The sequence below is a fragment of the Chanos chanos genome, chromosome 1 (genome assembly GCF_902362185.1).
Source record: "Chanos chanos chromosome 1, fChaCha1.1, whole genome shotgun sequence".
Lineage (NCBI taxonomy): Eukaryota > Metazoa > Chordata > Actinopteri > Gonorynchiformes > Chanidae > Chanos > Chanos chanos.
Window position 1 is genome coordinate 51,193,794 of NC_044495.1, and position 12,943 is coordinate 51,206,736.

Below are 12,943 nucleotides of genomic sequence, written 5' to 3' on the forward strand. Positions count from 1 at the left end.
GGCCCTGGCCCAACAAGATGGATAAGGATCTACTCATACACACACCTACTTGCACGCCTAAAACACACACACACACACACACACACACACACACACACACAGCAGCAGCAACATCACTCACTCCTGCTGCACTCCTGCTGGCTCACAACTCCATATGTGTCTCCTCTGTCCAGTTTCTCCATTATAAACCTTTCAGCCTCTCCATTATAAACCTCCTTGCAGCCTGGAGGAGGATCTCCCTTAACATTCTGGAAAAGTCTACACAATCACGATTTTACTCTTTGCTCAAACTCTTTCCACATGTCCTAAAATGAACTCTGTGACATTTCAAACAGGACGTGCAGGCCTTCACTATGTATCTAAAGACTCTTTTCCGACTGCATTGACGCAGAAGTGCGCGGGGCCGTATCGTGTTTTTTCGTACGGGTACTGAGTTTAGTCTAGTAGGTCAATCTCCTCTCAGCTTAAACACAATTTATCCATGTGGGAGATTTGTTTGTTTAGAAATCGTTCTAAATGGATGACAAAGCCTGCTGACATCGTACACTTTGGAGATTTAAGAGTTTTTGTCAGTCAATATAGTCGCTGCAGTCAGCTCTGAATCACAGCACAGAGGAGCCAAAGACTTTGGATGAAAACACAACACATGCTGCTCAAAACACTTACCTGTCAAAGTCTGAGGCACCATGGACCTGATGACTGGGAATTTGTGGGCATGTAACAACTGTGTTGTTAAACCACTGCTCCAGCTGTACCATCATCCATTGTTTTGCATCAACTAATAGATAGGACCCATGTGCAGTTTTTTGCCAAATCTTATGTCCCTTTTTTTTATGTTTTATCTCTTGAGCTCTTGTCAACAGCCTAAAGTTATCCTTGGACTACGAGACCCCCTTTTGGAGAATTTAACATTCATTAACCTTTAGTAATTGCATGCCATTTACCTTCTATTTTCTTTTTTTTTTTTTTTTACTGCAAACAAAAATCGAAGCCTTTTTTTGTAACGTTAGCTGTGTGGGGGAAAAAGAGCTTTTACGGTGTTTTAATAAGATTGAGTGACAACACGTAGGCATTAATTACCACCTCCGTTTTCTATAAACTAATGCAGGTGATTCGTCGGGATAAAGGTGCAACTGTGTGAACTGGCAATGTTATTCTGGTACCATGGCTCATACGAGCGAATCGCTCTGCGGAAGGAATATTGCATTCTCATCTAGAGATTAGAAATATCATACCATCAGCACAGTGTAGAATTGTGAGGCTAATAGCATTACAAAATGTCTTTGTAAAGTGGAATTATTAAAGAGTGAGTGTTTTTAATTGAAAGAAAAAAAAAGAAAGAAAGAAAACTGCCATGGACTCTTTGGAACTCGTGCTCTCTCCGGTTGACATTGCTCCTCGGAGGCAGCGTGCTGTTCTTTTTTTTTTTTTTTTTCTTCTCCTGGTGTGAGGGGGTCCGGGCCAAACGTGGCACCGCGGAGCAGGAGAGACAAGGACGCTTGGAGGAGAAGGAACCCCTGAAGAAGCACACAGGCCCTATCCACCAGGTCCTCTCCCCCCCCTGGGTACGCTGCTCCACTTTCGGCTCTCTGCTGGGAGCCACAGCCCAGTGCAGTCCTACTTCCAGAAGTGTCCACCGAGAACAGCTTTAGCTAACGCAGGGAAGACGGAGAAATGCGATCTCACCGTTACATAATTATCTGTGTCTCCTCCAGGCCTGAAAAACTAGGGGGGGGAGGGTTTGGAGGAATTTTTTGGGGGTGGGGTGGGGTGGGGAAAAGGGGTGGGGCGTTGGGGGGCGGGGTATCTCTTGATACCTGCGTATGAGGTTGTATAAAGGAGCTACTGCTTGGTTACCAGGCTAACATATGAGCAGTTGGTTCCCACTGATCGTTCGCAGCAGTATGGGTTGGATTCTATATGGACACAAATTTAGGACACTTGAATGCATGTTTGAAACAGAGAGTGCACCACCTAAATCCATCGTGCTTATTCAATCAGCGAATGCTTGATCAACATCATGACATTTGTTACACTGTAGATGGTTCTAGAAGAAATGTTGACCATGGACCTAAGTGCTGAACCAGTCAGAGGCTTATGGGTCGAAAATCGGTGAGGCACAAATGTATTGATCTCTTGTAATTCCTGATAGAACATCACTCAATCACAGTACTGTATGTACAAATACATTTCAGAATTTTGGTACACTTAAAAAAAAAATAGAGATTAGTTATTTAGTCCAAGCCTTATTTATTATGTGGTCTGTGTGATAAGTGATGGGTAAAGGGAATTGTTTTGCCCACACTTGAAATTTGTACAGAAAGAATTATATAAATTAATATCTGCAAACATGATGCTGTTGATGTGATACACTGCGCTCTGTTATTTCATCATTGAAATCTGTCAGAATTCATACTTGCTTTGTTTTTACCCAGATGTACAGGGTCTGTGTGACATTGGCACTTTTGAAAAAAAAGAAAAAGAAAAAAAAAAAAAGATATTTTAAACCATGATCAAAAATGCTGAGATTTTAATAGAACGTGTAAGTGTAACTTTTTTTTTTCTCTCTCTCTCTCTCTCTATGAAGGTTTTCTGATGATCACATGATTTTCATTGGATGTAATATATTTACTCTCATTAAAGATCCGTAAAGAAAAACCGTCCTCGCTCGTGCTGGGTTTTTGCGGTACTGCAGCGGACGTCGCGACAGATGGAGTTTTACACCATCCCGTTCAGCTACGTCTGCTCTCTCATGCAAAGGTGGAGGCAGTTCACCAGTAACAGACAACATCCTCAAATCCACACAATCACCTCCTCTCTTCTCTTAATGATCTCTTCGCTTTACATCACTGAAGTGTTTAGGTAACAGCCAAAATAAAGGGAACACCAAAAGAAAGTGTCTGTTTTTTTGTACGGAACAATAGTGAATATGACTTTTCTTTCACTGCTCAGTAGAGCGGTACAATAAGGACTTCGTGCACTGCAACTGAAGCATAATGGCTGCCTCTGTGGCATTGTCCGCACACTGTTCTTTACAGAATTGCCTGCGCATGGGTTAGATGAGTATCCCCAATCAGCTGTTTGTGAGTTGCTCATCTGTTTTGCTTTGCATCTCAAGCCGTTGCACAGACTTCACGGTTGAGGAGAGCGTTCTTATGACCGCGGCTGACCCTGGCCGACGTTGCCTTTCCCTCACACTTCCGTGTCAGCGCCCCGTTAGCCTCTGTTCCTCGTGAAACATTAGTGAAGTGGGCAGTCTTCGCTACCCCAACAAAGTCTGTCTCAATAACCGTTTTTCTTCAAAGTTGGTGAGACATCTTCCTCTTACTATAACAGACAAAATAATGGGCGTATGGCCTTTTACAGTAGTTTTATGTATGCCCCTAAGGATAATGGGATATTAACTGCTTAATTAACTTGGGAACCACACTTAAGTCAAAGTGCTTGCTTTCAGTTTTCTGTCTATCCCTCATTTACTCATGTTTCCTTTATTTTGGCAGTTATCTCACATGTAATAAATACACAGAGTGCTGCCTTTCAGATACAGAGAGTATTTAAAATCATTGTAAGAGCTAGAGGGCTCCGTAGCCTGTAAGAGACACTTCACGTAATGTATGTTTAATTCATGCCAGTAGACACTATTGAGAATCCAAATCACAAACCCTTCAGCCTCTCAATCAAACAGCATGAATCGCAAAAGCACTGAAGAGCTAGTTCATTTGATACAGCTCTGAATTGCAATCTGAATTGGACCCGTGCAACACGTTGGCTTCCTCTTGGGTTTGGGGCGTGGTTGTCGTCACTCTTCCTAAAGCGTCCTTTTTTTTTTTTTTTTTTTTTGGAAATCGCTCCTAGTCTTCGCTGTAATGTATTGCATGAGGTTTTATAGCTTGAAGGCTTTAAGTGAAGCGCTATAGTGAAGCAGTGCATTGACATTGCCTTCTTCTAGAACCATCTACAGAAGCTCTCCCCCCAGCTCCAGTCTCAACATCTACCTCCCCAGGCGATTTCCGCTCAGCCTCTTTGGCCCAATTCACTTATCCTTTTTTTTTCCTTCTTGGATCTGTCTTATTCATCCTTAGCACAAGTTTTTTTTTTTTTTTTTTGGACTGACTAAAAAGCAGGCCAGAAAGGAGACCAAAGACATTTGGAAGAGGAAAAAAAAAGAAACCCTCCTTCATTTTGCTCGAGGAAGGAGCATCAGAAACGAACGCGCCGGTTTACTTTGAGGGAAGACCACTTTGAAATAACACGGGCATGTTGATGATGGCGTGTTTTGATGTGAAATGGTGTCGTTAAGCATGACATCTGTGTGGGATTGGAAACCGCTCATGTGGGACACCTGTAAGAATATATAAATTTATGTAGATATATATTTAGCTCTATGGTTGCTAGGAGCCATTCACCTCAGTGTCTTTTTCAGAAAACAGATTTTTATTACATTTACAGACTTCTTCTTTTTTTCATGTGGTTGGTCACCCCACCTTCTTCTTCTAGAGAGATAAATAGATTCAGCGCGGTAGGAAGGAACATAAGCCGCGTGAACGCAAACGGTGAGCTTAATGAAGCTTGGTCCACATGAGAGAGAAGATTGATTACAGATACGACAACTCTTTCCTCTTTTGTTTGACGTGAGATTCAAACCGAACGAAACGTCTGAGTTACAGAAGTGCTCATCTTCACGGTTAATGAACGATGGCCGTTCTTTTGTTGTTGTTGTTGTTCTTCTTCTTCTTCTTCTTCTAGAAACAAACAATGATAATGAACTTAAGTAATCTCCGCTCAGTGTTCAAATTCCAGCCCTTGGGTTTGTAGTGTGAGAAACTGCAGAGAGAAGGCTCTCACGCCACCATAAGCAGTCAAGTGGTGGCGCATTATGAAATGACACGCAGGACACCTCTCCTTGAGCCTGTTTCTGGAGTACGTGCTATAAGTGACAAATCCAGATTACACGCTTGTTATGATTATTGGCAAACACGGGGGGCTTCTGGGCCCGATGTCAAAGAGAGACGTGCTGTTTCTAGTGTCTCCCAATGTCTGGGAAGGTCACAGCGGGTCAGCGACCACGCCTTCTGCTCACAGTAGACCCCCCCCACCCCCGCCGCCATATCACTGAGCTCTCCATGAAGCCTGCAGTGATGCCCTGTGCTCTCACCCATCCAGAGACACGTTGGCATGCAGAGGCGTGTACGGATGCCAGGGGGACGCAGGCTTGCCAACATACTTTCCCCTACAGGAAGTTTCTTATACTCAGACAGTGAAGGAGATGGCACTAAAAACAAGAAGCGCATGTCTGGAATTTTAAGTAGAGAGCTGCGTATAGCAGCATTCACTGCTGTTTTGGTCAAGTAGATGATGGTCAAGCAGAACCCTAATCCATTCCTCTGAGGGCGTCTCGGCTATTCTTATGCACCCCTATTGTTAACAGGCAGTCTTATGGCGGTATCTGGCATTTTTCCATGAAGCACCCTTGAAGGGGGGGGGGGGGGGGGGAGAGAGAGAGAGAGAGAAGATAGGAGAGAAAGGCATCAGCTCTTCGCATCTCACACTCCAGTTTTTTTTTGTTTTTTGTTTTTTTTGCTTTGAGGCAATCTAACCAGACAGATGAGGCTTGAGGCTTCTGTCAGCTCTGTGTTATAATATCCTTATCTCATAGCCTCACATTCAAACCGAGCCCTCTGGAAGAGCAAAATAAAGAACAGCAGCTTATAGTGGCAAATAAATTCTGTTATTGTTCCTTATGTGAAACTGAGAAAGAGAGAGGGGGGAGAGAGAGTGAGTGAGAGAGAGAGAGGGAGAGAGAGAGAGAGAGAGAGAGAAGGGGAGAGAGGGAGAAAGAGCACGTGTCGCCAGGTTCCTTCTGACATTAAAAAAAAAAAAAAAAACATGTTCCCATACAATATTGCAATCGTTTTGATAGCACGTTTTTCAAATTGGAAATGAAACCTGGAGATATGAGGGCTAATCTGGATTGTGCTGCCGCGGCCGTCGTGCTTCTGACACAGGAGGATAGCCATAAGAACTGCAGACTCATTTGCTCTGTTGATTATCAGTTGGGTCTCTCAGAATGAGTGCTGCAGCGTCCTTCCACCACCCCTCATGTTTACCAATTACCCAGTCCGGGGCCCTGTCAGACAGAGATAACTACTTATGGATCCTCGTGTTTGATAACGCCATCACTAGACCGAGCTGAAGTGATGATTTCAAAAGCCATGAACAAACATACTTATGCGCATAGTTACATGTTTGGATACATCGGGGGGAAAAGTGCCCCGGCCTGCCCTCTGAAGCGGGCGCTCATTTGCATCTTCCATCAGACGGAACGGGCAACGGGGGTTGTTTTTTTTTTTTTGCCGCTTGCGGATCCGTACGGCCCGGGCCGCCGCGTCTCGCATCCGCGACTCGTAAACCGAAACACCCAGGGCTACGGTGCCGCAGATCAATGAGGTATCAACAGTTTTGTTTTTTTTTTTCTTTTAACACCTGCAAAACAATATTACGTTTTACACAAAGCTGTATCCCTGCGGGCGTTTTGATGTTTCTGTAACGCTTGCTTATAAAAGGCCTTACCGGGGCTCTTTTCCTGCGCAGCCCTCCCTGCGTTTGACATCAATCCGAGCTTGATGTGATTTAGACAAGCTTAAGGTGCAATGTTTCGTTTTATATCACTGCTGGCTCCTTCAGAAGGGAAACGCGTCTCATTCTAGCGGCACTGTATGACACTGTAATGCCAGTCGCTTGCCCAGAGTGTTGCACCCTGAGGGAAGCTCTCGTTTGCTGGGAGGGCATTTATATCGTGGGTGTTTATGACACTTCGGTAGAGTGGCATCAGAGATCAGTGGTGCATCTCGGTGGTAAAGATGACCATTGGACTCTGTGGATGCATGATACACAGGCTGCACACAAAAACAGTTGTGAGGTCCTGCAGTCCCTTGTTGGTCCCACCCTCCTTCAATTAAGTTCCCGCTGCTATTCATTTCCTGTGAATTGCCTTTTGATCGTCCTCTTCAACTTGTTTCATCCCTCTATTAGTCTCTCGCTCACTCTCTCTCTCTCTCTCTTTTTTTGCTTTGAGAAACTCTGGGGTCTGAAAGCTTGGAGAATTCTCTCTCTCTCTCTCTCTCTCTCTCTCTCGTTTTCTCTCTCTCTCTCTGCTCTCTTTCACACCACATGCCTCTTTGGGCATTTTGTCCATGCAAATGTCTCTTATCATCTCTTTGGCATTCAGAGCTTCAATCCACCCACCTCCAGACAGTTCATTTCATTTCAACTCACTTTCCTGTGTTTTCAGGGTCAGTCAGCCAGAAAACCAATTAGTCTGACTCTCTTGTATCACCTGAATGAGAGTGAGGCTGTGAGGGCAGGAGTAATACAGTACTGCAACACAAGTCTGCTTTTTAAACCTCCCTAGGGTCCTTTTATGTACTGTAAATGATGGTGAAGTTCTGATACTCGCGTTCACGTTTCTCAGAGCACGCGGGTTATGTTTTCTCAGTTACACCGTGACAGACTCTTCGTAAAAAAAGACAGACTAAACACTATCAAAGGAGCGCTTTGGTTTTTTTTTTTTTTTTTTTTTTTATCACAGGACTGTGCCTCTCAGAGACAGATGAATGTATGACCTAGTTTCTGTCAGCAGTCTCTTACCCCTGTTAAAGGGTGACCGCTTCGATTCAGTGAAACAAAACAGCAGACAAAATGAAAGAACAAATTCTTAAAAAAACAGCTTCTTCAGCTGAAATCAGAAATGGTCGATAGATTTATATGCAGTGCAAAATGGTCAATTTACTTGAGATAAAATTGAAATTGAACTTTATGTGCTGATTTTTTTCTTCTCTTGTAGATATTCTTACAGGACTCAAAACACCTTTTATATTTTGAATATATTTCAAGTATGCACTGCAGCAGATTGGAGAAAGATATCTGAGCTAAATTTTTATACCATTATTATTATAATTATAATTTTTTTTGAGGTCAGGCTGATCAAAGAAATTGTAATATTTATTTTCAAACCTGTCCAAATGTATCATTTACCTCATCCTTCGGTTAAATCTTACCTAAATTGCTCTGTAATTAGTCTGGATCAGCCATACTACTTTCAAACCATAAAACTTGAAGAAAACAGAGTTTCTGCAGCATGAGGCACAGACTGTACCCCCCCCCCCCCCCCCCACATACACACACACACACTCACACACACAAACACACCCTCCCACAACCCCCACACAAAAGACACAACTCAGATTGAATCCCTTCTAGCTGCCAAAGTGGGACTCCAGGCAATGCATAAATGATATGTAGCTACCCACATGCAAGGTGATCCATTAATCATGCTGAACAAACGTGGAAGTGAAGGGCACTACACAGTGAGTGAGAAGCACATATTTCGCACTGTTTCGCCCCCGTGGCCGGTTATCCCCTGGGGGGGGATTGAGGTCTGTCTCAGTGGGGCAAGTTCTACCATGCCTCAGCTTTTGCTGTTCTCTTCACGCCCTTGAAAGTGGGAGCAAACTTCATTTGTTTAGGTAGATATGAAGAGAGCAGAACATCATGCTGTTACTCCGTCATGTTGTATCTGTGCTCATAATAGATGATGGATGTCGGAGAGGGAAGACTGCTGAGAAAGACGAGCACGGAACCGTAACTTCACACGCTTATCTTTCGGGGAGCTGTATTGAGCACCAACTCACCCAACGTTCAGTCTATCATCTCTCAGACCAGCGCGCTGAAGTTTTGTTCAGCATTCACGGAGATCCATTTTGTCAGTGTCTCTCATTGCCACGACTGCTGCTTCGTGTGTGTGTGTGTGTGTGTGTGTGTGTGTGGCTATCATCATTGCAGTGGGGTCTAATGGTTCTGTTATTGTCCCTGCTAGCCCTGTCAGTGTGTGATCAGAGCGTCTCTCTGTGGACAAGGGTTGATTGATTCAAGCAGTGTCTGATTCCCAGAGTATGAACTGTAAATAACCTTGAGCTCATTTTTATTCCGCGCCTCTGTGCAGGTTTATTGACCAAACACAATGCTCAAAAAAGCAGGTAGCATAGACCAAGCCTCTTAATGGACCTGGGCCACTGTGTGTCTCCACAGAAAGTGAGAACGTCAATACTTGAACATGGTAATGTGATCTAAATTCTGGTGACACATATGCTTATGCCAGCCAGAAGATGAAAATAATTTAAGATAATGTGTCAAATTGTCTTGGGCGAGAACAATGATAGAACATCATCCAAAGATTATCCAGCAACAAAATAATTGTGCATAACAGCATTCCCAGCTTACAATCACACGCCAGCACCAACAGTTTAAAGAGAGTCATTTGTCTTTGAATTTTTCCTTCACCGACTACAGCTGACAGACCTGCTTAGAAACTGGTGTAGCAGCTCAAATAGAAGAGAGACCTCTGCTGTCTGTAGTGTGGTACTCCATACAGAATGTACATCACCTGTAAAAAAAAAAAAAAAAAAAAAAAAAAAGGTAGATCACATTGATATTCACAGTTTGCAATGAAACTGAGGTTTTCCATCTATACAAACTGTAAATGTATGCTTCAATTTACCAGCTCATCAACTCAGCTGCAAGCATGTAATTGTGGAAAGAGCAGAATGCAGGAATGTCACAAACAGCTCTGTTTCAGACCATGAGCACAGACCCAGAGGGAAAAAAATTGCACATCCTCATTTCAGCACCACTGAGTGGTAAACAGCTACCAGATACTGTTGAATGAAGTGCAGTCTAGAGGCATTTTAGTGAGAGGATGGAGCTGTTTCAGCACCAAAAATAAGTGGACAGCTCCCGAGGAGTGAATTCTATCTAGACTACAAAAAAAACCCTTGTTGCTGATATGTGGTCTTCAAAGGACTTTGTCATCTTTCTCCAGCGGGAACTAACATCTGTCCTGCAGGTTTCATCAAAAACATCATGTGGATCATTTCCTGGGGAGTGAGTGGTTTAAGGAAAAAAAAATAAAGACAAAAGAAAAGAAAAGCAGTGGAACCATCAGATGCAAGGCATTTGACTGCTTAGACTGCAAACTGTACTCTAAATTCACAAATGTCTGTTATGCTATTTATTTGTATTCCTGAGCAGCAAGTGCTACTGGATGGTGCATCCAGAATTATTCATGTTTTGAAAAAAACTGTGAAATAACATCATTTTCCTAAGCACTGACCTGTGAACAGACTTTAGCTTAATGTGATGATTAGGGTCTGTACCACTCTTCAGTGCTCAAGCTGCCAACTGTTATTTTATTGATCTATAATACACACTTTCCTTTTCTGTTCCGACATACTGGAGCAAGTTTCAGTTAGTCTGTGTTGAATCTCAGCATCAAATTATGTGCCAGACATGGACTGAGATCATTCAAAATATTTCAGTTATTATGAATGGTTTTGTTACCAAGCAAGTTTACACACAGTTTACACAGTTCACAGTTTACACCGGTGATCCAAAAAACATCCAAACAGGATGGCCATTGATTAACCATTGATTAACCATTGATTAGTCATAAGTTTGGGGGCTCTTTTATGAATCACTATTTATGAAGAGCTGTATCTTCTCAATTCCAAAAGTGATATTACTCTCTGCATTTGGAAGTATGTTATTTAAAAGTGAAACTCTTTTGATAATTAATGGCAGGGGGGACTGCTGGTCCCCTCTCTTGCCCAGGCATCTAAAAATGACTCCTCTGATGTTGAAGGTTTATAAATATTTCGGGGAGGATATCAGGACAGTAAACATCACTGAGAGGGCCGATCAAACTTCTTACTGGGGCTTTTAATCTTTGCCACCGCTCTCTTCTGAACTCCCTTTGGAGACAGGTAGTTCGTGGCAAATGAAACAATTTCCTTTCTGTTTGCTTGCCCATAAATTATTTACCGTTTTTGAAAAACACGTCGCAACTTCTTCACTTGCATGGTTTCTGCGTCTGGGGTAGCGTTATTTAAGAAGACTTACTTGGGGAAATTAGCATAAACTGTTAGTTAAACCTCATCCCCTTACTACCATGCAACAACAATGCAGAACAAAATGAACTCTCCATGTACATATCAGTAGATGATCACAGTGTATACGCTTACGGTTCTGAATTGCAGTTACAATGTGCTGAATATTGCATTCCTTGGCAAAACAACGTGGCTCGTCTCCAACAGCGAAGAGTCCTTGAGGTGACAGCATGAATACAAACTCCCTTACACATCAACCTAGCTGATCCCATGGCGCCACATGTTCTGCAGGAGCGCTAGAGACTGATCGGTGGTATCCGCGCATATTTCAGTTCATGGTGCTTTATTTGATGACTAATAAGTCCAACCGGTAATGGTAAAGTGAGTGTCTGAAACACATAAGGTGGGCAGCTACGGTGTGTATGATAAACTGCACGATGACCATTTTTCCTCACTTGAGAACATCGAAATCGTAACGATTAATGGTCACGACTGTAATGTTGAAAAACAGAATCAGGATTTTGCCTTTTTTCTTTCATAATTCTGTCAGTTCTGTCAGTCAGTTTGTGCTTATTATTATTATTATTATTATTATTATATTTTTTTATCATAATCTAATATATACACTCTAATATAGGCTAATCAATGAAATGATTTAGGTTACCTCAAGACATTGCTTATATACAGATTCATAAAATAAAGCAGAAGTCTGAGATTACTGAAACCGACACACCTGCTGGATTCGCCTACTGAGTAACGCAATATGCGTAGGCTACTTGTAGGAATGGTGAAGGCATTCGATATCCCATCGTTATCGCACCGGCATCAACCGGTTGTTCACTTACTATAAAGACGCAAAACAATTAGCCTAATAGGTTTTCACTTCAAACATGACTCTGACCACAACCAAAATGAGATTTAATTGCGTGGAAAAAATGAGTATGAATTTGAGAATAGCAACGTCTGTTTTTGTACGGCCAGGTTCCACTATACTTCCATAGATACAGACATAATTTGTTCAACAGGAAAATTTTGACACTCGCTGCAATCTTCCTTGCAGTTGCGGAGTGAATGAGCGCCTGCAAACCGGACAAAGGAGGAGCTACAGCCTTACATATTACCCTTCTCATTATTATAATTCCTCCCCGCCCTCTCTCTCTCCCTCTCTCTCTCTCTCTCTCTCTCTCTCGCTCTCTCGCTCTCTTCCCTTCGCTCTCCCTCTTCCCGTCTATGCTCCTCTGAGGTAATTCAGCTCTGGACAACGCGCGGCCAGCAACTGATGCTGCTGTCCGTGTAGTTGCATCTCTCTTCTGGGCCTCCTCCCACTCACCATAGCATATCCAACGAATGCTAAAGAGAATCCGCATGCGGAGTCGTCGTTGCGCTCTTGAGCACTGAATAACAGTTAATTTTCTGTCGCAGAAAAGTGCAATCTCTCCACTCGGCACATCATCGGAATAAGAACTCAGCGTGAAATCTACTTGAATTACACTCAAACAGAAATGCCACAATATGTATTCGATATTGGTGTGGCAGTGAAGAACCATTCGCTTCATTTGCAACCGTTTTGACGGAAGTTCTGTTCTTACATTTCGCTCATTGGTGCTGTGAAAATTGCGTCGTCTCTGAGATAACGGATCGCAGTCCTTGAGACAGTCGGGGCTATAAGGTTCAGACTGGCAAGGTAAAAAAGCACTGAAACTACTGAATTTTGATTTGATGCGGATTGGATGGATTTGCCTGGAATACAAATTGGAGAGAAATCTTGAATGATTTGACGTGAACAGGAATTTTGGAAAAGGAAACAATAACTGGAAGTGCATTTGCTTCAGACTGAAGATTTCCACTACCCGGCCAAAAAAATCACTGAAATCGAACAACATAAGAGGAGGGGGAACACCGCTGGCTGGACTAAATCTTCAGACGTTCGGGATTTAAAATCGTCGGCTCTTACGCATCTTGGTTTTAACACATACAAGGAAATAGATTTAACTGGGGGAGAG

At 42.8% G+C, this 12,943-nt stretch overlaps 1 protein-coding gene across 1 annotated transcript in view; it reads left to right on the plus strand.

Annotated features, from left to right (window-relative positions):
• ccser1 (coiled-coil serine-rich protein 1) overlaps nucleotides 1-25 on the plus strand; it is a 52,688-nt gene extending 52,663 nt beyond the window's left edge. The window contains exon 9 of the mRNA XM_030765072.1: nucleotides 1-25. This exon is cut by the window's left edge and continues 518 nt beyond it. Coding sequence (XP_030620932.1) covers nucleotides 1-25 — 25 coding nt within the window.
• Nucleotides 26-12,943: the final 12,918 nt, after the last annotated feature.